Here is a 24746-nt window from a genome sequence, read left to right on the forward strand (position 1 = left end):
ACCAAACAATCATATTTTTCTTTCTAAAATCACAGAATCATAGAATAGTTTGGGTTAGGATGGACCTTTAATCTGTGCCCATCTTTCTTGTAAGTCCCCTTGAGGTACTGGAAGGGGCTATAAGGTCTTCCTGGAGCCTCCTCTCCTCCAGGCTGAACAACCCCAACTCTCTCAGCCTGTTCTCACAGGAGAGGTGCTCCAGCCCTCTGATCATTTTTGTGGCCCTTCTCTGGACCTGCCCCAACAGGTCCATGTCCTTCCTGTGCTCCAGACTCCAGAGCTGGACGCAGGACTCCAGGTGGGGTCTCACCAAAACAGAGGGGCAGAATCACCTTCCTTGACCTCCTGGCCACAATTCTTTTGATGTGGCACAGGATAGTTTACAGTTGGCTTTCTGAGCTGCAAGCACACGTTGCCAACTCATGTCTGAATATTAATTGATACTCTGTCCAAGCTGTAGGATCTATCAGTCAAGTTTTACTGGATTACTGTTCTGTGACAGTACAAACACACTTAATTACCACTAAAAAAATCCCATTTTATCCAAGCATACATGCTGCTTGAATTGATAGTCCCATCTATATATAGTACTTTTGTAATCCAGACTCCAGAGCTGGACGCAGGACTCCAGGTGGGGTCTCACCAAAACAGAGGGGCAGAATCACCTTCCTTGACCTCCTGGCCACAATTCTTTTGATGTGGCACAGGATAGTTTACAGTTGGCTTTCTGAGCTGCAAGCACACATTGCCAGCTCATGTCTGAATATTAATTGATACTCTGTCCAAGCTGTAGGATCTATCAGTCAAGTTTTACTGGATTACTGTTCTGTGACAGTACAAACACACTTAATTACCACTAAAAAAATCCCATTTTATCCAAGCATACATGCTGCTTGAATTGATAGTCCCATCTATATATAGTACTTTTGTAATACTGTAAGTTCTTCTCTATTGAACTTCTACTTCATCAAATATTAGCATTTTGAGTTGGAGGAAGCAACATTCATACGACCACACAAAAAAAGTCTTACACCTTTTTCTTTAATATTCAAGAAGCACAGTAATAGAAAAGAAGGGAGAGCTGCCAAAGACGAAGTCAAACTGTATTACAGCAGTTCTAGCAAGTCAGTTCAAGAAACTCCTTTAGAATATAGATGCTTCGTTTCAAAAGTTTTTTACTTTTCCCCAAAGTAATAGGAAACTACTAGTTATGATATAAGAAACATTCGGTTATTTCAAAGACTAAGTAAAGCTACTACCTAAGTAATGGGAAACTACTAGTTATAAGAAACACTCTGTTATTTCAAAGACTAAGTAAAGCTACTACCTTTTAAAGAAAAACAGAGAGGAAACAAACAAACAAGGCCCATGCTAAAGCACTGTGTTAATGAAAATCCATTTTAAAACTTCCCTTTTTTATACCATTAAAGTTAGTGGAATTTTGATTAACCTTCATTAAAACCAAACTACAGCCTTTTGTAGAGCTTAGCCTTTAAGTAGCAAGCAGTATGTTCAAAAGAAACCACTGCAAATATATAAGATTATTTTTTAAAGCTCCTAAGTATCAATTCAGCTGGTGGAGGGTCTGGGTGGTGTGCAGTCCTAGATACTAATCATAAGGTGACATTTAAATTGCAACCTAAAATGGCTTGTATGAAGCTTGATTGCCCTGAGCACCTGTGAGCTTTTCTCTTGTCTTCTACATGCAGCTATGAGAGAAATGTGGAAAGGCATCAAGGGCTTCTCTGCTGTAGCGTGAGTTGGTTCTTCTTCTACGATGAATTTCACGTACATGACTGATCAAGAGCATGAAAGTTGCACAGCTGCTGCCTGGCACCAGAGTTTGGGATTTGTATAACCATTGCTATCAAAGCACACTGTGCTTGCCTGGCACCATCAGAGTTTGGGATTCGTATAACCATTGCTATCAAAGCACACTGTGCAGAGCAACCACCTACTTGGGGCCTCTACATATATACTTAGTAATGTCAGTTTAATGCAAGTATCAGGAACTACACCACATTTATTCCACTCTGAAATTCATAGCAGTGGATGCTTTTCACACAAGAAAAAAGCACCACTTGTAGGACATTTTAAATCTCATTTTACTTTCCTGTTATCCATCTTTTTTTCAATCCAGCAACGTTTTTGTTTCTGCTTTCTTCTACCCTCTGGGCCCTGTTATTACTTGTGTGTGTTTCTTTTCAGGCATTTTGCTTCCTTCCCTTGTTCTACACCTTTGCTTTGCTCTTTCTTGTTCTTCCTCAGTAGTCACCAAGTATATTTTCCTTTCCTCTTAGAGTCTTGTTTATTCTGTGACGCTGTCCTCCAACCCTGCTGGACTCCATCAGTTGATTCCAAACTTGTTTTATTTGTCTGGCAAAATTTAACCTGCAGAAATCTTCCATTCAGGAAATGCTAATCTAAGAAACGATATTTACTTTTCCTCAAAACATCCTGGAGTAAGAATCTAGGTTATGGAATACATTCTTTAACAAGGCTCTCTGAGGAGATTCACATGCTTTTAAAAATAACTCATGTGTCTATCTTCACACAGAAATTGAAATAAGTCACACATTTTGTCTGTTTCGAGCATTTCCTGGCTGATGACAGCTCTCATTGCCAATTCCAAAAAAACAAACCAGCAGGCTCTTGCCTAAAAAAAATTCTGCCTGCCTTGTAAATTTTCCTCAGTCATATTCTATTATTTCAGAATTTTTCCCTCTGCAGCTATGTTTTGTTCTTTGACTGCTGCTCACAGGAATACATTTTGAAATGTTCAGAGATACATTTCTCAGCTGGGAAAGCTTTTTTGTACTTCTGAAAATTTAGATGCTGTTATGGGTTCTATTATTGCCTTAGCATCACACATTGTAAAAGCAAGCACTGAAGAATGGGAAAAGGAAGTAGAACAGCTTCTAAAATTCTGCTTCCCAGCCTTTTTTTGTCCCAAACATAAGGCTGATTGCAGACTCTAAAAAACATCACACAAGACAGAGGTAAGAATTGCTATCCCTACTTGGGTGGGAATTAACACTGGTAACACTACAGTATTTTGATACTGCTGAAGTAACACCTACAAGAGATAACAGATCATTTAAACGTATGACTATGGCTCTACCCTTTTCCCATGCCAGTAGACAGAAAAAAAAGCCCACTCTTTGACAAAACTATTTAAAACTTCACTAGTTTGGCCAAGGAATTAAGGATCCACACAAACTTTACAGTAACCATGCTCCTCCGGCCAGGAGAATACACAATTAAATCCTTCAACATTGAGGCACATTTATTCAAAACAGAGCTTTAATCAACTGTATCAGAACATTTTTTGTAATAAGGCCACAGTGACAAATTTGGGTATCTAAACCCAAAGTTCCACAGCTTGAAAAACATGTCTCTGGGTGTCTACCACTTTACTGAGGTTTGAAAACCTTGTGGCAGTTCTGTGAACACTAAAAGCATGGTTTAACATCCTAAAGTTCATATACAAAATCTTGGTTTACCTACATTGTAGTTATTTCCTCATCCACACTATTTCATACAGGATAGAAGACTTCATCTGAAACTAGATAATCAAAGATGGAAGTGGTACTACATAACCTTGGAAGTTATAGTCAAAGAGCTTAACCTACTTTATTTGGCTTCCAGTCTAGGTCAAGCTATGACTGAAGGTAGCAGGTTCTGTTGTTTGAACTCAGCAAAAAAAAAATAAAATCTAACAGCTCTGTTCTGATGATCACACACACAGTGGCTTGCTGCCCCCCAATTCAGATTCATCTCAGACACCCATGCAGCACAGGCAACTATGAAAGAGTATTTTACTCATTATCAGTGAGCATTCTGAAATGCTGTATTTGATGGTGGATCTGAAATACTATTGACAGTTGTTTGTGACATTATCTAGATATAATAGCTTCTGATAGCAGTAGGTAGGCAATAATGGGTAAGTTCTCAGTTTAATAGCAACCAATATATTCCTCTGAGCTTTTATTTCCAAAAGCTGACTGGCCAGTACCATATTCTTAAATTAACCTTTTAGAAGATTTAAGTATTCCACAAACTTTTATAGCATTTACAGGTCAAACTCAGTTTACTTTACAACCTTATCAGACATGGAAACTGTGAGGAGGAACTATATATTTAAAAATCTTTCCATTAGACACTTCCAGGATTTTTCAAACAAATTAATTACTGCAAAATGCTTCCCAGAACTCCATACTTTTAGGTGATGGGGTTCTCTCAACATGCTTTATATCCTAACGATGTAATTTGTTTCAGCCTCTGGAAAGGAATCCCCAGCAGCTGAAAGACCAAGCTGAATAGGAGTGAGAGTAAAGATGTAGGAGGTGAGAAATAGAAATGGAGATAGAAAGGGAAATGCAGTTCAAACACAGGACACAATACTTCTTATAAACATTTTTTAAATCAAGAGAAGCTTGTGATCTAGTGTCAGCATCAGCTGATTTTTCCCTAAAGTAAAATCATAAATGATGACAGCTGCTTCTATGCTGAGAACAACCATTCAACATATTTCTGAGAGTCTACATTAGTGCACCAGGCCAAGACCCAACCTCAAAGCATAAGTTCTGGAAACATTTTAAAAACCAGACAAAATCTGGCAGTCAACAGATGGCAAATGAGGAATGATCCACTTCCAAATTTGTATTCAGCAGAAAATAGAAGGCACAAACCAGAAAGCTGGTGGAGTTTTTAAGACTAGAAACATTAAGTGTGTGCTATGCAAGTCTTAACTTCTACCAGCTAAGTGTCATTAACTTAGTAATCAAACCACACAAAGAAACAGAATTATCAGAAACTGGGAGTATTAAATTGGTATTCCAATAGCTAGAGCATACCGAGTTACCTCAAGGCCTAGGAATGCCTGGTTATGCTTCAAAACACTTCATCTAGTTCACTTAGCACTGGAACAGGCTGCCCAGAGAGGCTGTGAAGACTCTCTGGAGACGTTCCAAACCCACCTTGATGCAATACTGTGCAACCTGCTCTAGGTGAAACCTCTAGCAGAGGGGTTTAACTATGTCATCTTCAGAGGTCCCTTCTAACCCCTACCATTCTGTGTATTTTTACTTGCAAACAAACTTTAAAAGTTCTGTTTCTAAAAATATTAGTCTATTCCTAGTCTTCCATTATTTTCACTTAAGGTTACTCTACCACATAGTGTGGTAAAACCACAATGAATCAACAAAAGTCTTGACAATCAGACTAAGTTATCAAAGAAGTACTTTTTATATGGAGTTAAGTGCAAGGCATATACATAAGACAGACTCACAAGCTAAGCACTGCAACTTGAATATCAGATGGCTGTATGTACATAAGGCAAACAATATTTGTCTCTGACTACCTCCTTTTCAATAGGGGCCTCTGCAGGCACTTCCCAGTGAATAAAGGAAAAATTTTCATCCCTAAAGGTTAATGACACCTTTGAAGTGAACGATTTTTGACAGATTGCGATCCCAAGGGTCAGATCCTATCACTAAAAAATCTACTGCAGAGTATCATTAGACTGAAACACAACCTTAGAGCAATTTATCTCAAGTTATGGATGGTAAATTAAACATTCAATATTTAGAACCATCTTCTTGAAATATCGACTCCTAAAGCTGCATAAAGATAAAACTTTGTCAAAAGTAGTGTCTACTAAAACATTACAAATGAATTTAATTAATGAAGGCATGTCACTAATGACAGCAACTTGTACAGATACTCCCGAGGAAGCCTTAAACTAATGTGGACACTGCTAGCACAGTAACCGTAACATGCTCCTTACCATGGCTCTGGATCAGCTCCAGTTCTTGGACAGCTTTGTCAATCTGTACTGAACTCTACTGCTATAACCATCAACAAAACCTTCTCAAGAAACAAACATCTTGTGTGCATTAAGCTATTTTTGGTTCTCAGATATAAGACTGTGTTATGCATGCATCATAAGGATAAATTTACGCTGCAATAAAAACATCAGCCATTCAAATCCTCGATGCCTACAGTTAAGTATGTTGTCAACAGTAGTTACTCACTTCTTGGCAGTGAGTAATATCACCTTCCCAATATATTTCTGCACTCTCCAAAAAGCCACTGGGTTCCCAAACAACCTCACTCTGCTCCCAATTCAGTTTAATTACACTTCTATAACCACATCAGGGGTACAAGTGAAAGTTCAGTTTTGAAAATACTGGCCCCTGGCTTTTGCATTTGATACTATGTTAAACATAAGTTGTGCTTATTTTCAACTTCAAAAAGAAATCACAAAGCAGCACAGAAACTGTATTTTTTCACATTTTTTTCCTATTAAGAGATAAGGTAGACACTTCCAAGATGAAAACTAGAACTTCATTATTGTTTTACGGTTGACAAGTCATACAGGTGTTAGATAAGACAGCACAGTAACACTATTCAGTCTTAAAGCCTGAAATCTTTTTCTAAGGGAAAGTCACAACAATCAGATCATAGGGAGCAGTGGAGTAGATTGGCAGCAGACAGATCCTGCTTCTCCAATTAATCTGTTATTACCCTGCAGGCATACTATATAAGATTACAGTTCCTGCTTCCAGTGTATGAAATATATTAATTCTTCCTCCTTTTTGTTACTACAAACATTAAAATAAAAATAAACAGCTTTCATCTCCTTACTTAATGGTCTAATTTTCAGCAGTGACTCTTTTGCCCTGCAGAAAGTTTTCACATTGCTTGCTACTTCAACTAATGTCAAAATAACAAAGCGCTACGTAGCAATAGGAGAATTTGACTTTTTCCTGAACATAGCGGGGATTAGATTAGGAACATCCTTACTGCCTTTTCCAAAAGGCTGATTAAAAGAAAAAAAAAAGAATGCCAGAAGTCCAGGACTCTTACACATTTAAGGATGAAGTGTCCTCTGGGGTTCATTTCATACACAAATTTAAAGTGTGCATATGAACATAGAATGCAGCAAGAATTGCTGAAAAGCCTTTAAGATTCAAAGCAATACAGGCCCCCTGTCTCACACCAAGCAGAATTATCTCTAGTCCCTAAGCAGAGGGTTGGCAAAGGAGGGAAAGTAGAGGTCCCATCTGTGCAGTGTTTCAGTGAAACCTTTCCTCTCATGAAAGCAGACTCAACCAATGTCTTTTGTGCCTCTCACCCTGATGACCACATTTCTGATAAAAAAACTAGATGCTCCTGAACAAACAATTCTGTTCAAAATGAAGTCTGAATTTAGAATGAAATTGAGTTACAGAAAAATGTGCAAGAATGAGCCCAAAGGTTTAAGACTTAGAATTGCAGGCACAGGAAAGAAAAGTCACATTCTTTTTACATAAGTTTTGGCCCTCTGAAAAATGTTCTGGTGATCCCCCCTTTGAACATTATTTTATCCCTTGAGGTCAGTAGCTGTTAAAGTCAAATCTTTTTGCACAATATTTTTGTCCAACACTTTGTTATCCTGTTATTAATAGTTGTTCACACAAATCATAGTTTGGTTTGGGGTTTGGCTTTTTTTGCTTGTTTGTTTTTGTTTTGTTTTTCTGAAGAGTGTAGTGATATCAAAACCAATGCTTCCTACTGTAGGAAGTTGTAGGATTTTTCTTCTTTCAGTCTCCATGCTGGAGAATGATGTCTGAGATTGGCTCTAAGGTTCACAATATCAGAGACCACTCTACTACATAAATTCCTTAATAAATGTCAAGAATGAGATACAGGAGTTCATTAGCTACAGCGAGAAACCATCAATCTTAATACTGCAATCTTAGGAGACTGCAATTATAGAGTTATGGTAGGTAAACATTTTTACAATGTCATAATATTAATAAGTATTCATTTGGAAGTACATTACTAATCAACAGAAATGAAGCAGCGTTATGTGAACACCATGACATTATCTAGGAAAGATGTGTTCTTCATCAGAAAAATATTTCTAAGGACTTTTAGCATACAAATGCTTTTTCAGAGCAACTTACAATTTCTTCTCTGGAAAAAAAAAGAAATTTCACAGAGGTAGGAGTTTGAATGGCTCTGGTCATGGACTAATCAATGTTGATAACATTTTGGTACTAAGAGGTTCACCAGACAGAAGGAGGAATCAACAACACAAACAAGAAACTCGCATCTCACCACTATCAGGCAGTAGATTTAAATCACATAAAAAAAAAGGCCAATCTAAGCAAAAAAGGCAAGTTTTCTTACACACAATGCACAGGTAAGTCACAGGACTCACTACCACAGGATTCTATAGGGGAATAAAAACCAGCAAGAGCAGTTCTTGTTCTCAAAGCAGAAAGTTTGAGAAGACACAGTCACATGGCTTTGCAAACGAATCAATGCAATGTTAGGAATTGTTTTTCAAGTTACAAGCCATATGCATCACTTCAATGTTAATATGCACTCACAAACTAATTTTAAGCAGCATGAAAGAAGAGATTTGATCATCCTTTCCAGCAACATTTGGTATATGTTACAATTTTAAACTATTATTGCTTTTCAGTAACATGACAAAAGTCACATCAATACCAAATCCACACTCACTGTGTAGGAAAACAGACTATTTTAAACACCTTGCGTAAAACTCCACTTGCTATTAGCTTTCTAACCTGGAAACACAGAACCTAGTAAGTAGGTTATTCAGTCACATTTGTATTCATCAATATTGCAATTCTCAGCATATCCCATGATTTGTACTTCAACTATGAACTTACAAATGCTGAAGGCAAGAAAAGGACTCCAAGTTCATACGAACGGATCATCAGTTGGGTGCCGTTTTTCTCCAGAGCTCCCCAAGCTGCTTTAGACAGATTGGCACTGCAAAGAAACAAAGCATTTCAGTGAGGCATAATCTTCACAGCAGAAAATGCTGAAGAACCACAGCTGCAGCAGTGCACTTCTGGCAGAACTTCAGTTCCATCAGAAGAGTCTTTTCATAAAAAGCGATTCAGGTGTTATTCCTTATTGCTATTTTTACAGCACAGTGGGAGGAGCAGAGACAATATAAGGAAGGGTATTCATACAACCCATGTGGATAATTACACAAGACTACTTGTGTCACACAGATCTACAAGACAAATTCAGCCTTTTTAATCTTCTCCGCACATTTCAGAAAAGAGCTTCTGACCTCTCAGTCTCACCTGTGCCAGGGAAGACTATGGAACAGCTCCTCCTTGAAACTACACTAAGGCACATGGAGGACAATCACATTCAAGGAGGTGATCTGAGACAGCCAGCATGGCTTCACCAAGGGCAAGCCCTGCCTGACCAACCTCGTGGCCTTCTATGATGGAGTGGACAGGCAAGCCCTGCCTGATCAACCTCGTGGCCTTCTATGATGGAGTGGACAGGGTAGAGCTACAGATGTCATCTCTCTGGACTTCAGCGAGATGGACTTCAGTCATTTGACTGACTTAAATCCTTTAAAAAGCACCTTAGTCACTACTATTGCAGGCAACAGTATCAATGAGTGATGAAATGTAGAGAGCCAGAATAAAAAGAGGAAAAAAGATTAATGTAACTGAGCATTTAAAAGTAAGAACACAAAGATCAGTATCTTTAGTATATAGGATCGCACAAAAATCAGTTTTGGCACAATTGAAACATATCTGTATTTTTCCTTCACAATAAGACATTCTCCCCCTCATGTCACAAAATTTCTATCTCCCTCTTTTGTCTTTAAAAAACAAACAACAGAAATATAAAGCTAGACTTCAAGCTAGACTGAACAAAATTTGACAAGAGGTCAGATTCCAAATATTAGGTATCTACCTGTTTTGTAACAATAAGGCAGCACAAGGATAAACTTAGGCTTAACTCGTATCTATTTTGTACAAACCAGCACATTCATATACAGCATGCGTTAAAAAACAAAATTTAAAACTACTTATCACTTCAGTTGATGTTGAACCCCGAAATTAGCAGTTACAGCTCAGACAAGATTTCGGTGTGATTGCCAACAGTTCCTGACAATCATTTCAACTCGCAGCCCCAAAAGGGCATGCAACGAAAAAACATTAAATACGGAAAAAAATTCATATGACTACTTACAGTATTATGAGGATTAGGCAGTAACTCACCCAGGGCCTGCAATTGACAAGAACTTTATACATGACTTTTTTTTTTTTAAGTGAGAGGTGAATGGTTAGTTGTTTACCTTGTAACTAAGAACCATGCAATCTTCTGGAAGTCAGGGGAGAGTCTCATGTATGTCTTAATGTGAGGTATAGCACGACTTCGACCTGAGACTTCTGCTGACCATTTGCTAGGGAAAGAAAAGGAATTCTTTTCTTATATAGTTTTGTTTTGAGGTCTAAGAAATACCAAAAACATGGCACTGTAGTATGGTGAGCAATACTACCCTACACTTGTCATATTTAATACTTGTTTCCCCTACAGGAAGGCTGAAAATACTTTAACTGATTTTTTTAATCCTGAAATCCAATCTTACTTGAAGCCAAAAAGGCAGATTTTTTTTTCTTTACAAACCAGACAGATATTCTCCTCAGTATATCAGGCTCTCCTAACAAGTTTTCCCATTCCTCCACTCCCGCTTATCACTCAAGAAACTTCCAGCCAATATTTATTTTTTGAAGACTATCAATGATTATGCCTTTAAGCAAAAGAGTCTGACACCAAATTAAGCCTTGCAAAATTTCCCAAGGTCATTACAATTTATTATGCATAAGGAGGAGGCAAGGAGCAACTGATGTTGTTGGCGCTACCCTTCCTCTTCCCCTCCAAAATACCTTTGAAGTGAACAGTGTCCATTTAAAAGCATAAAAAGATTGAGAAGTGGAAGGGCTGTAATTACTTACCTAAGCTGAGTTTCAGGACTAACTTATACACAAGTCAAGAGACATAGTAGTTCAGGGGTCAAGGCCTGCCTACTTTCACAACCCTATCCTCTGATAAAAGAAAGAACTGTTTCTGAGAACTGGTCCTATATGCCTAAAGGGGAAGAGCTGAAACACTATATGCTTATTTGAAGCAAACTAGACATATTTTGATGCGAGCCACTCTGAAATCTGTTCTGAAGAACAGACTAAGATAAATATGATACAGAAACAGCTATACAGAACTCCAAACGTTACACACAGATCGTAAGGCTATATGGGAAGTCAACAATTCTTGTTAAAAGCTTTTATCACACAATTAACAGTTTAGGTAACCACCTTTAAGTTTAAGGCACAAAGAGTTAGGTAACTCCAGTAACATTGTAGAAACAAACAAAAAAAAAGCCACAGGAAAAACAGTAGAACTGAACACAGATTTTCTTTAGATCTGTATCTCACTGCCTTTGTCGAGGACAAACTCCTACCCACTATTAACTGCAATAATTTTGAGATACTACCTCAGTCCATTGCCTTTTGCCTCCTTATCTTTGATAGATACATTTAAGTACTGTTTTCGCAAGAGCACTACTCTTGCATTCTACAGTAATCTAATTGCAGTTACTTTCAATTACAAGTGATTGAAAGTGTTACTCCAGAAAGTTGAAATCAGAAAGGGGAGCATAGATTTTGCCGTGTTTTCTTTAACAGGCCAGCAGATCTATGCAAGGACAAAAAGGGAAAGAAAGCGATTATGTCCTTTGATCAGGTTTGGTTGGTTTGTGGGGGGCAGGAGCAGCACTGTTTTTGCTTTTTGTTTTTTAAAGTAATTACCTCATTGAAAAATTCAGATGCAATGTCTGGTATTTCTGGCACAAATGAGGTACAGAAGCAGACACAGGCCCCTTTACGAGGGGAGCTACTGAGACATGGAAGCCAGATAATCCCAACATCCTGAAAATTAATCTCTGCAAACACACTCAACCCATAAACTGAGCTAGGAATAACTCATTTGCTACACCCTCACCTCTTTCATCATTTACTTCTTTCTTTAAATAGTGAATGGGCTTTCCACCTCAAAATACTGGCAGCAAGGCTTGAACATATTTAAAACAACTCACACCGCTAGTCTCAACCATAAGAGAACAGTACGTCCTCTGTTTAAATGTTCCATCTCTCTCATCTTTTTTGATGCTAGGGGAACAACACTGTAGTTCTTCAAACTGGGAAGAAAGGTGATTATTCTTCAAAACTCTACAGGCCTAAGGAACACAAAGCTCTACTACAAGTATCATGAGGAATTGTCAACAGCAAGTCAAACAAGCTCTTCTCAAACCAACTTCCTCCATTCTTTGAAAATAAAAACTTGACAAGGTAATGCACAAACATAACTCATGTGGCATTAAAAGTCAATCAGTTAAAATGAGCTTTAAAATACAATGTTTTATGTACTGTTAAAGCTGATCAACTGTTTCAAAAGCAGCAATTAACAGAAATCATTAAGCATTGCAAATCTCTTCTTATCAATGAGTCATACCGAAAGGAAAAAACAGCAACCCTATCAGAGAGAAAACTGAGCAAATTGCACCACTTCCACAGTAGCTAATCTAACAAAGCAGTCTAGTAATCATTTACTATGATCAGAAAAGTGAAATAAATATTAAGTTTAGTCACCTTATTCTTTTGAGAAATTACTTCAAGAAATTTGAGAAATTACAATTTAGAGCTGCATTACAGGTTAGTTAGATACACTCAACTGGCCGAAGAGATAGAAAAACAGCCTGCAGCCATTACAAAAATTGGATGCCTTGAGTAGAGGTTCTACCTCTTGGGATGAGACTATAGGACACCACTTTCCAACTCCATTAATCTCTCCCTACTTGAGAAAAGGAGCTATTCCTTCTCCTTCATTTTAAGTATAAAGTATTTCTATTCCTTCAACTCTTGTAGGATCCCTTGACAAATTCCTCTAATCCCTTTACTACCCAAAGCTTTGTATTATGGCAAGGCTTCAAAATAGCTCCTCATATTTAATTCTACTGAAATGGGACCTACCATTTTCTGTGTCTCTCAGGTTACCACAGATAAGAAGCTGCTGTGTCATCTGCTCTATGGTAACAGCTCACATGCAGGCTCTTCTCAAGGGCTAGTGTCCTGTATTACTTCAGGGTAAGAATCTGCATCTGGGTAGTCATTACACAGGGCCACTTATCATCTGCAACCAATTCTACAGATGAATTTAAAAGAGCCCTTTTGTTGCCTACTAGAGCAAGACCCTAATATGCCCAATGAGACAGGTATGTGGGTGTTTTCTCATTGAACAGGAACAACGGATGGTCTCATTATCACATAATGTTCTGTGCACTAAATAAGAGACTAACCGAAAAAAGGTTACATTTTTCTTCCAATAAGATTCTCATGAGGTATATGCTTATAGAAACTGAATTAAGACTGCTCTAACACCTCCAGTTTTATGATCTCCTCAATTTTTGAATCATGACTGAAAAATCTTGAAGGTATTTGTAGCTTTCTTCCTTTGCTGAATGTGCTTAGAGGGCACACTTCAAGGCAGAAGAGACAAAGCCTCACATACTTTCTGTTCCAATTCCATTCCTCGGACATTGACCAGCAAGTCTCACAGCAGTAATCATGTTCACTCCAGGATGGAGGATGCTCTCTGCAAATAGCAATTCTATTTTCAGCCCTCTGAATACATACACAACTTTACAAACTCTTGGGTAAACTCTATGGTTAAAGTATTTTACCCGACAATTTCCACGTGGAAGGGTTAAGTTTCTGGTGAAAGGAATAGGGAGCTGTGGTCTTGTAAGAGGTTACCAGATCAAAGTTGTTTGTTGTTTTTTTTTAATCTGTTCAAAACAACTTTTCCCATTGTTCTCAAAACATGCTTAAGTCTTTAAAGATTCAGCCTGAGGGAGACATCTGGCAAGGAACGTGCTAGATTCTGGCAAAATTAGTAGCAAGTGAAAATAGAAGTTCTTAATGGGAAACGTCAGGCACTTTTAACAAAAGATTATATTACCATAAGGGACTGAGAATTTTTGCAGCAGGACTGCTGAACTCAACAAACAAAAACAGTCTTCCTAACCCTGTTGTCATTCAGTTGAAATCCTATTAAAACCAAGGCACAAGTAGAAAAGTGAAATACAACTTAAAAAAATAAAGGAAGAAAAGAGGAGTGACTTTATTCCAGTTCAGGGAAGGAAAGCTTAAACAGAAGTTTACAGAATCCAAAAATCCGGTAGTATCCTCCATTAGCAACAGTATTCCATATAATTTTTGACAGGTAAAGAGCACATTTTGACTATGTTTTGGTGATAAGACCAGCAAATAAGGAACTAAAGGCTTTTATTTCAAGGACTACTTCCCCTTAATTCACTTTTAACACTCAAACATTCCAGCATTCTAAGTTTAAACGTACAGTCTAAGGAAAAAAAACCCAAACCAATAAAACAACAAACAATTGGGTTCTACTTACTGAAAATAGGAATGCAACCACAGCTGTTTCTGTGCTGTCTGTATGCTGTAGGGAAGCGAGCCACCAGCTTAAGGGAAAAAAGAAATAGAACATGTACATTTGTTTTTTGAAAGTCAGTCTAAAAGCAGCGAGCATCTTGGGGAACAAGTTATCCTCATAAATTACTTTCAGAAAACAGTTAAATGCTCCAGTAGTATAAAATGGTATATAGAGGTGTTTGTGGTTTGGTTTTGGTTTTCTTTCATTCTTATCATTCAACAAGGTCCTAAACACTACATAACAGATTTACACGAGGAAAAAAGATAAACAGTATATAGGGTATAAAATTAAGTCCTCTTAGAAGACAGATGTTTATGGGTAATTTTTTGTTAAGATACTACTTGATATCAACAGATTGAGATCATTACCCATACAACTTGAGGGAATAAAATAAGCAGATTTCAGAAAAAAAAACCCACAACCAAAACTGAAAAAAACCCACAAACCAAAACAATAACATTATAGGAGATGATGTCAAAATCCTTACTAAAGTCAAGAAAAACAACATCCAGCAAGCCAGCTATCTCATCATAGAGGGACATCAGGTTAATGGAGCGCAATCTCTCCATTACAAATCCATGCAGACTACTCCCGATCACCTTCTTGTCCCATCATATGTTTGGAAAATGGTTTCCAGCATTCTTTGCTCCATCACCTTCCCTAGGATCAAGGTGCCAGGCCTATAGTTACCCAGATCCTCCTCCTTACCCTTCCTGAAGGCAGAAAAGAATTCTTTTGTTTCAGTCCTCATGAATCTCTTCCAATTGCCTTGACCATTTGAAGATTTAACACCAGCTGCACATTGGCATCAGCCAGCTCCCTTATCACACATGGATATAACCCACGTAAGTGCTTGCTTCTGAGATACAGAAACTTTGCTGCATCAGAATATTACAGTACCTCTTCCTCTTTCAAGTTAGCTGGGGCTATGCTTTCTATACAAATATATTGACTTCATTAACACAAACATGGGAAGACTGAAGAGGAAAAGTGCATATTGCAATATTAAGAAAATGACTAATGAGTAGTTAAACATCTTATTCTCCATTGTATCTGATGTGCAGGGTGACACCGCAAAAAAACCACAAGGAGAGCTTGGCGCATGCAAACCTGAAATTTCTACGAAAATGAAAGTACAACTGGAGTTAGAAGAGTAAGCAAGACCTGTTTTTTTCCTATAAAGTGACATATGAACATGGCTATACCAATTAAACATTATATACTAATGCCCACAAAGCTTTTCTATTCAACCACAGTAGAAGAGCTGGAGTCAGAGCTCCGGTAGCAGTAATAAAAGGATTCTACTGCCACCTATTCTACCAAGTTCTCAACAAGATGACAACTTCAGGTTCATTCAGCACCAAACCACTGCAGTGATTTTGCGGGACATTATTACCACAAAAAGCTAATAAATGAGGGTTCATCTGCTTACCAGGATAGCCTTCCAGACTTTGCCTCACATTGTTCACAGTAGGATAAACCTTCATGGAGGTGGGAGGAAAAAAGAAACATTAATAACGTAGCTCTAAATACACAAGCCATCAACTTTCAAACAAAAATCACCTTCAAGAAAACTTGAGAAACCTCCCCCCCCCCCTTTTTTTTTTTTTCATTTTTCAGAATGAATGAAATTACACTGCAGCTTAGAACTAGTCATGTGCCAGTAACAAAAAAAGTCTTTAATACTTCTATCTCTCTTGCAGAGCTTACCAAAAGACTCAAACAATCCTGCTTTAACCACTTTCCACTCTGGTCAAAGTAAGTTCTTCACATTATCTTATGATATTTTAAACTCATATCTCAAATACGAGCATGCAGGGACAATTAGCACATGGTAAGGGTGTAGTTTGACAATATTTTGTCCTTAATTTAACAAGCTCCTGCTACAAACTTGTTTCTGTTTGTCACCTTAATTGTACTAATAACCTGACTACAATAACTGTTAGAAAATAATTTGTTTTAGGTATTAACCACTCAGAGTTCAGTCATATATCAGTAGCAGAAACAGCTGCATCTACAAACCTCAATGGAAGACAAGCTATTGAATAACTTTGATTAGATTATATATACTCTAGTGTCATGCAGATGGAAATCACAGTGTATTTTTATAGTATACCATACACAAGTGTCACTAAGTGGCATCCTAATGATTTCAGGATGAAAACTATATTCATGTCTTCCAAAAGTTAAAAGCAAACCAATGACTAAAATGTGAACAAATAAATAGATGTTAAATAAAGGTCACTAGCATCTAAAAAGACATACCAAATGAATTGGAACATCACATTTAAGGAGAGTTGTCCCACTGCTGCCTGCAGCCACCAGGCTCTCCTGGAACTCTGAGCAAAGCCATTTGGACCCATCAGCTCCCATTGAACCGATGCTTGAGAATTGTCCAACAACAGGCCAGGATTCCTGTGCTGGTATCGACGAAGCATGCTCTTTCAAAAGCTAGTGTGAGAAATTCAAACATTGTTAGACTTTAACAGGCAACAAAAACCTTAACTGGGGGTTGATATTGCTTCTGACATAATATATTCTCTATAATTCACTTCTGACAACATTTATACTATTTCACTTTCCAATAAAAAACATCATCACGGTCCCAAAATAAATCCACTGTTCCTACAAGAGAAGGTCAAACATCACAAGTTTTACCCAAAAGCACCAAAGCCAACCATTAAATAATGGGTAAAAAGAATGCTAGCAGCTCTTCCTAAAAAAAACCACAAAACATTAGCTTTAGAAGTCACAATAAATTAAACAGCTAGATCTTTTTATATTTGGTGGTTGTTGGCCATAAAATTCCTCTCATGTCCTAAAGCCCCAGCTACAATAGAAGCCTAGAATAAGAGGGGAACAAAGAACAATGGAAGAAAAAATTAAAATAATCCTTTTAGAGGAGTTCTTTAGCTGTGAATAGAATTTAAAGTCACATTAAAAACAGATGGATACAGGCACATATTAAATTTTATGCAGTGGCTACCTTTCTCCCCCCTCTAGAGAAGACACATAACTAAATAGCTTCAATCAGTTTAGTGTCACCAGGTCTATCTGGTCTATCTATTAATCTTTTTAATCACAGAAATATTTGCCACAAGACCATTTTTATCCTTTACAGGCTTTTTCTATTTATTTCTTCTCAGTGTCTTACTAAGCAAAAAAATATGCAGACAACATATATCAGAAAGGCCAAGCTCTTTATGGCTTATCTAAATAATGTGCAACAGTAAATAATGCAGGAGGGGGTGGTGGTAAAAAAAATAATCAAAATCTACATTCCTAATTATTGAGTTGATTAAAAAATTAATAAAAAGAATATCAAGATCTCATGTAGTAGAATAAAACTAAAAGCCTGACTGAATTGATGATAACAGCTATTTGCAAACTGGTTTTTAATTTGATGGGGTTTTGCCAGGTCATTAGGGAAAAAGGAACTGTAATAACCCTTAACATTTAAGTAAATAAAATAAGCCTGTTCCCTATGTGCAGGCAAGTCTATATCAGCACATCTTGTCTCAGAGAGTGCCTTTGAAAAAGGCAATATTTGGTTCCCAAAGAAGACTGGGTTTTAATAGCATCACACTTGTTAGAAACACCAAGAGCAGACAGAAAGTCATTTGAGTGATGGTGACTGCTCAGACATCTGTAAGCACCCGACAATTGAGACCATGGTAATAATTACCTGCAAAGTCTACACTATCGTAAGTTGCAAGCTTATGTCACTGCTAACTTAAACTGTAACAATGTATTGTTACAGCTCAATCAACTCAATCAACAGACTGCTGATCATAGCTGGAAAAATCAGAAGGAGCTAAAGAACACTCTCCAAAATTATATTTACAGTCAAAAGGATATTAACAAAAAAGGTTACAGTTTTAGTACCTTTCTGAGCCTAAAATGACCCCACTTTTCTTTATCACTACCTTGGTATCGTCCGGGGGTAGAACCAAGCAGATACACTCTACAGAAAGAAAAACACCAAATTATTTGCAGCTCTGAAGTGTTTGGGTTTGTAAAGTATTAAGGCACAACACCAAATTATTAGCAGCTATGAAGTGTTTGGGTTTGTAAAGTATTAAGGCATGTAAGTAAAACAGCTAGGTTAAACATAAAAGTGCAACCAGAAATATTTAATCTTTCACATTTAATATTAAAAAGATAAAGAAAAGTGGATTTTCAGGTGTATAATTTATTATTAGCATCCTATATGGCTGTCATGCACCATCAGGCTGTTCTATAGTATGGACAGGAACTGCATCCATTTCTTTGTACAAAAATGCAGAAGATAGATAATGTTAGCAATAAATGCAAATAGCTTTTGTTTAACACAAAATTGGGCACATCACTGGAGTAAAACCAATCTATTGGCAGATCCAGATCAGCAGATTCAGGTACAAGATTTCATTTGGGCACCTAATAGCTCACACACAAAGTACAGCTTTTTCAACTGTCTTCCTAGTAACGGTTTAGTAACCTGTTTGGAAACAGGGCTTTGCCCTGGGAACAGAGAAGAGGCCTGCCCAGAGTCACAACAAACAGATGGTTTAAGATGCTGTTCCTTACTGCATCTCATGCCTAGCTTTATCCATAAGTTAATGTCCCCTACGTATTTTATATGGCAAGGAACCAATCCTTATCCCAACAAGTGTCCCCTTCCCTAACCCATGAGTATCACCTAGGGCTCAGTCAACCTGAATATAAGATACATACTTTGCTTTTTCCCCCTCTAGTCCTTTAAGGCTCCATGTAAAGAAAAAAACCCACATTTTTTATTTTATACATTAAACTAGACAAAGTTTCAGTTTATTTCCATCAGTTTATGACCTTTCTCAGCTTTTCTTTTCAACGATTTTTTGCCAGCTTATAAAAACACTTTAAGCAGTCAAGGAGATACATCCTGTACTTCCACTGAAATATGGTATTTACTTCAGAAAGTGTGTATATAGTACTATTATGAATCCTGATTTAAGTAGTATCAGCAAAGTGATATTAGAGAAGACTGTTTCAAAACAAAGTATATTATTATATTACTGCTTAACACAACATTGCCTACCAGACATGATCCACGCCTATAATGGGCAAAATTCTATACATACATATATGGATTGAACTTTGTCTTAAAAGTACAGAAGCCTATTCTTAATAAAAGCCCCATGACAATAACCTTTGCTTATGTGATTCCTTTTACATGAAAAACCAAACAACTCAGTTTTTCCACTGGTAATTTTTTTGGAGCAAATATTTAAGCCAGACTGACTTAAATAAAACGGTAAATCCCTACTACTTATGGCTACCTTCTGTCAAGTTACTGCTGATACCCCTCTTCTCATTCCTTTAAAATGCATGTTTATAGAACTAGAAGTTGGTAATTTCAACATAATCCAGCATAAGATAGATTTAAAAAAAAACAGCCTAAAGTTAGACTCGTGTTTGAACACTTAAGTCTGAAACAAGGTAAGCTTATAAAATAAACCCATGGTCTAGCAGATCCTAACAGAGATGTTTAATTTTTTTGGATAAAAAGCATGCAAATTACTATAAACACAAAGTAACATATACCTCGTCTCTGATAAATCATGTTCTTGAATCAGATCTACCCATTCCTTGAGCGCAGGAGAATTGTAAGCCATCAAGTAACTTATTAGGTCAGATTTAAAATTAGTTTCAGATTCACCAGCAGAACCAGTTGTTCCCTGAGGTAGCCTTGGATATAAAGGGCTTATCCACATTCTAAAAACAAAGCGACAAAAACAAGGACACCACACATTTACACATGGTTTTAATACGTGATTAAAGCATATCTGAAGGTTCTAAATGAATACTACAGATTTATTGCAATATTAACTATAAAGTCACTTGCCTTTACTTTACAATTACAGAATAGTCAAGTCTTATACTCAGTACTGTAAAACTAATACTTTCAAATGAAAACAACACACACATTTTTCCATACATACGTTTACAGCTTTCACCCCTGTTAAACAGGGCCAGGCTCAGACTTAGGAGCAAGCAGTCCTTTCATCAAGGCTTTCTGTTTGACTAGAACACTGCAATGCATTCTGCTGAGCTACCAGTTTGTGTAATATAGAAAAACACCAACTGGGATCTCTGAAAGTTCTGCATAGTTTGAAGAGTAGCCCACAATGATAACTTGCCTCTCCAGAACTTTCATCAGAATAAAATACGGCAGGCACTACGCAGGGAAATATATAATACTTCTTTGTAGTCATACATTATTGTAGCCATGGAAACCAAAGGTTCTGCATTATCAGATTTACAAAGTGTTGATACTATCCTTTGTAATTCAGAAGCCTATAAAACAGAGAAGCCAGTGAGCCATCACGTTGGTGATACTGCATATTACTGCAGTGTGAAAAAGCTCAAAGGAAAAATGTTTTCCATGTTTGACAAGTAGGGCAGCTTGTTAAGCACCCCAAATACATATTTTCATGCCTTCTTGGCTTCTGAAAAGCTAACCGCCAAACGATACTAAAGCCATCTCCCAGTAAAAGATCTGAAGTTAAAAAAAATCAGTAGTTATATTTTTGCCACTCAGAACCCTTATGAGAGCTTGCTTCAGAGAAGTGGAAAGCCTCAAAACCTTGCCATATTTAATGGCAGCAAAACGGACGTCAAGGTGACAGTAACTTCTGAAAAGCCATTTTCAGTTAGTTTGATGAAGAAATCTTTTGAAGACCTAACTAAAAAATGTTTCCATAAAAATAGTCAAGAAAACAAGAGGTTGAGGGCCCTCATATGAACATGTCACTCGGTTTTGTTTAGGGCACAAAAAATAGGACTATGTCCTAAGCTGACCACTAAACTTTAAAAATGTCTACCAAAAAATAATAGTAATTAAAAAAAAGCCACAACAAAAAAAACCCAGGAAGAAAATTCCTTCTAAGGAAAGGATACTGGGCCTTCTATTGTATTAAGGAACCAATGGTGCCCAGCACTTATCAGGTTCAGCAGAAACAGAACATTTGCACATTCACATTATGCTTGCAGTATTAAGATAACTTTCAAATAGCTGCTTCAGATTTGTATGAAGAGTACTTTATAGCTAGGTAGTTTTTTTTTTTTCCATAAAGAGGCATCATGGTATAATAAATGATCTTAAATCAGTCAGACTGAGTTTAAGGTAACAGCCAGCTACGGACAGAATTTTGTTTACAGTAGAAGGCAAGTAGAGTTCAGACTTAAGACAGTCACCACCCTTCTATGTCTAATTTTTTTTGCAGGATAGCTCTATCTTAGGAGCGCAAGACTTGCAGCACTGGATCATCTGACCTAGTATCCCATCTCCAGCAGTGGCACATACCTAAAGCAAGCATATACCTGCTAGAGATTTTTGCTTACCCCTGAGTTTTCTGGTGCCAATCTTCAGCAATAAGATTGGATGTATGTATCACAACTCGAAGACCTTCTTCATATAATAACAACATCATTTTCCTTCAAAAAAAAAAAGGAAATATATCTAACACTTCATCTGTTTCGTGTACACTGAGAGTAGGATATAAATTAACAATTCATTAAAACAAGCAGTGAAGTCAGTATGCTTTCTACCAGAAACACAGATGTACCTTAAGTGGGCACTTCTGATCAATCTTATAACATCCTATTTATATAAAAGGATTAATTGATTAAAAAATACTGCAGTGCTCTGAAACCCAAGATCTTTGCTATGAGACATAAGATTAAATGTGTACTTATCTGTAGGATCTACAAAATTCCCTATGTGACACTTCTGTAATATCAAATTATTTTCTTTGAAAATGCTCCAAATTTCAGTACCTGCTTCCAGATCATACATGTTAACTGCAAAAACTGAGCAGTAAAACAGTGTTGTGTCCAACCTGCCAATGACTGATCAAGTTAGCATTACAGTTTTGGTATTAAAGCATGAGTTAAGAGCCACAATCTGACCTCAATCACCTGTCTCGCACATCTCTTATCTACCTCATACTGATTTCTTTCCTTAAACTAAAACAATCCTTTCATCTCTAGATACAAAGTAACTAAGGAATTTTTTCTTTAAGACTCAGCAGTTTCTATAAAACCCAGTTTCATGGCTCTAAAATAACTTGCAGAAAAATGAAACAGATATATATAAAACATAAAAGATATTACTTATAATTTCATGAATATACATTAGGCCTTCAGAATTATATTTTCACAAACAGTAATAATCTATCTTCCTATCCCATAAATACTTTAAGACACAAGATACTAGTGACTAGTCCAATTATATTAACTGCATATACCAACTCTGTGATCATCTTTAGAAGTAAGAGCTCTCTGGTTCACAGCTGTTACTTACGTATGGTGAGTTCCAAATGCAATATCCAGTTTAGCCTATAAAATTGAAAAGTTGATAATTAAAAATTCCTATTGCGCATTCCTATATGCAAGAATGTTAATGAAGCAGCAGCTCTCCTCCTTTTTGTTTCATTTCACTGCTCTCTAGTGGACAGATCACAAAACACATTATTTTTCCCCTTCAACACCTTTAAATGTACCCTCTAGAAGTTACAACTTTAAATGGCAATGCAACTCTGGTGGAACTGCTCCAGCAGAATTTCTAGTCTCTTACCAGCAATATTTCAGAACCAGGTAGCTGTTCTGTGCAAAACTTTTGTAGGTGACAGTCTACCATAACCACAGGAGACCAGGAACATAGTTACCGTGTTCCTATAGTCCTGGTAAATGTATTCCTTAAAGCCTAACAATACCATCTTGACTTCCCACATAAGGTGTGCCTCTCCATCTATAACGGTATTTTTGAGTGCAACAGTTGGCTTAATTTCAACCAAAGGATGACACAAACGTTAATTACCTGACAAAGGCTGATGTTCTCATAAGGACGTGCTTGTGCAATCAGTTCAGCTTTGGATTCTCTCTTTTCACCATGAACTATCAACAATGGCTTCTTCCTTAAATAAAAGAGACTACTATTAAAACATCAAGTGAATTTGTCATCAGTCTAATCCATCATATATCTATGACTTCTGGCCCAGTAAATTGTATGGTAAAAGGCTTCTTTTTCCATCTTTACAGGTCACCTACTGCATTGTTGTCATAGTCCACAATGGGACCTCTTAAGTCTTAATTAATAAAAATAAGAAACTGGTCATACTGAACTACAACCATTTAAGAGTTTTGAAAAGAGTAAAGAAATCAATAGAGAACTACAACACAAGTATTTTTACAAAGCATAAGTGTACAAGAGTCCACAAACACACAACTGGTAACAATGATTTGCAATCCAGTGTTTATGATTCAGTTACAACAGCAACTCCCATGAACAGAATGATCTGGAAACTGTATCATCTCATCTTCATGAAATAAGCATACCTGAATTCCTGCGGATACTGTCTCACAAGCCATGCCACATCTATACAGTAGTTAAACTTGTACATAAGAAAAAGAAAACAGACTCATTAAAAAGTACAGTTTGTCAGAACAATGATCTACATATAGTCATTGCTCAATACCATTTACATCATACAGAGGATGTTTTAAAAACAGGTGTATTTTTGAATTTCACATGCTTTATTTCATCCCTCTTAACAATTCAGGAATGAGTTTAAGTTATTCAAAAGCATGTATTAGTGTTCATAAAATTTAACATACGTAAAAAAAGAATCACAATGTAAAAACTTTGGTCAAGAACTATCTGCCACGTGCTTATCCTATGAATGACAGCAAAAGTTTCTATGCAATAGAAAAAGATATCATTACTAAATTGCAAGGCTTTTTTCTTTCAAAAAAAATCATTTATATGCACATAAATACACATTTTTCAGCTATCCATTCTGCCAAAACAGGAGAAAGCAGTCTTATAATTGCCTGAATTCTAAGCAGATCATGGAACGATTTTTATATTTAAATAAACTGTTGTACAGTTGAAACCATTTAGAGTTCCCTCTGCATTTTAACAGAGTTCCCTACTACAATATCAGCTACATGACACAAACTTGGATTATCAAGTTTAAGGTTAATAACATGAAATAAGCAAGTGAAATTAATTAAATTAATTTCAAACAAGAAACTCACCTGGGCAGAAGATATGAGAGTCCCAAAAAGAGGAGACAAAATATCTATTAAAAACATTAAAGCATAATTGAGTAAAAAAACCATTCAAGTGAACATTTCACATCTTGAACAGTTCGATAACTATCACAAGTGCCAGATTGTTCACAGACTTGGTGTAACTGAGACATTCACAATAAAGTTTAGTTTGAACATTCAAGTGACTGATTTCCCTGTGAAACCCTTACGGTCTTATGTTTACAAAAAGGATTAATCCTCTCAAAGCAGAAAACAAATTTTAAAAACTCATTAGGAGAAGACCAAGATCATCTGGAGAAAGGGATATCAAGCTACTATCTCCTCTGTAG

At 36.8% G+C, this 24746-nt stretch overlaps 1 protein-coding gene across 2 annotated transcripts in view; it reads right to left on the reverse strand.

Annotated features, from left to right (window-relative positions):
* The window catches only part of TDP1 (tyrosyl-DNA phosphodiesterase 1), a 40457-nt gene that overhangs the window by 13119 nt on the left and 2592 nt on the right, over positions 1-24746 (reverse strand). For both annotated transcript variants that reach the window (XM_014947087.1, XM_014947088.1), the window contains exons 3-14: positions 24403-24446; positions 23701-23756; positions 23183-23279; positions 22667-22701; positions 21706-21798; positions 19906-20076; positions 18229-18307; positions 16609-16794; positions 15776-15824; positions 14305-14371; positions 10130-10237; positions 8688-8790 (exon numbers count right to left, since the gene is read on the reverse strand). In XM_014947087.1, the coding sequence (XP_014802573.1) occupies positions 8688-8790; positions 10130-10237; positions 14305-14371; positions 15776-15824; positions 16609-16794; positions 18229-18307; positions 19906-20076; positions 21706-21798; positions 22667-22701; positions 23183-23279; positions 23701-23756; positions 24403-24446 (1088 nt within the window). The remainder of the gene's footprint in view (positions 1-8687; positions 8791-10129; positions 10238-14304; positions 14372-15775; positions 15825-16608; positions 16795-18228; positions 18308-19905; positions 20077-21705; positions 21799-22666; positions 22702-23182; positions 23280-23700; positions 23757-24402; positions 24447-24746) is intronic.

Source organism: Calidris pugnax, unplaced genomic scaffold (genome assembly GCF_001431845.1).
Source record: "Calidris pugnax isolate Ruff unplaced genomic scaffold, ASM143184v1 scaffold127, whole genome shotgun sequence".
In the NCBI taxonomy this organism is placed as follows: domain Eukaryota; kingdom Metazoa; phylum Chordata; class Aves; order Charadriiformes; family Scolopacidae; genus Calidris; species Calidris pugnax.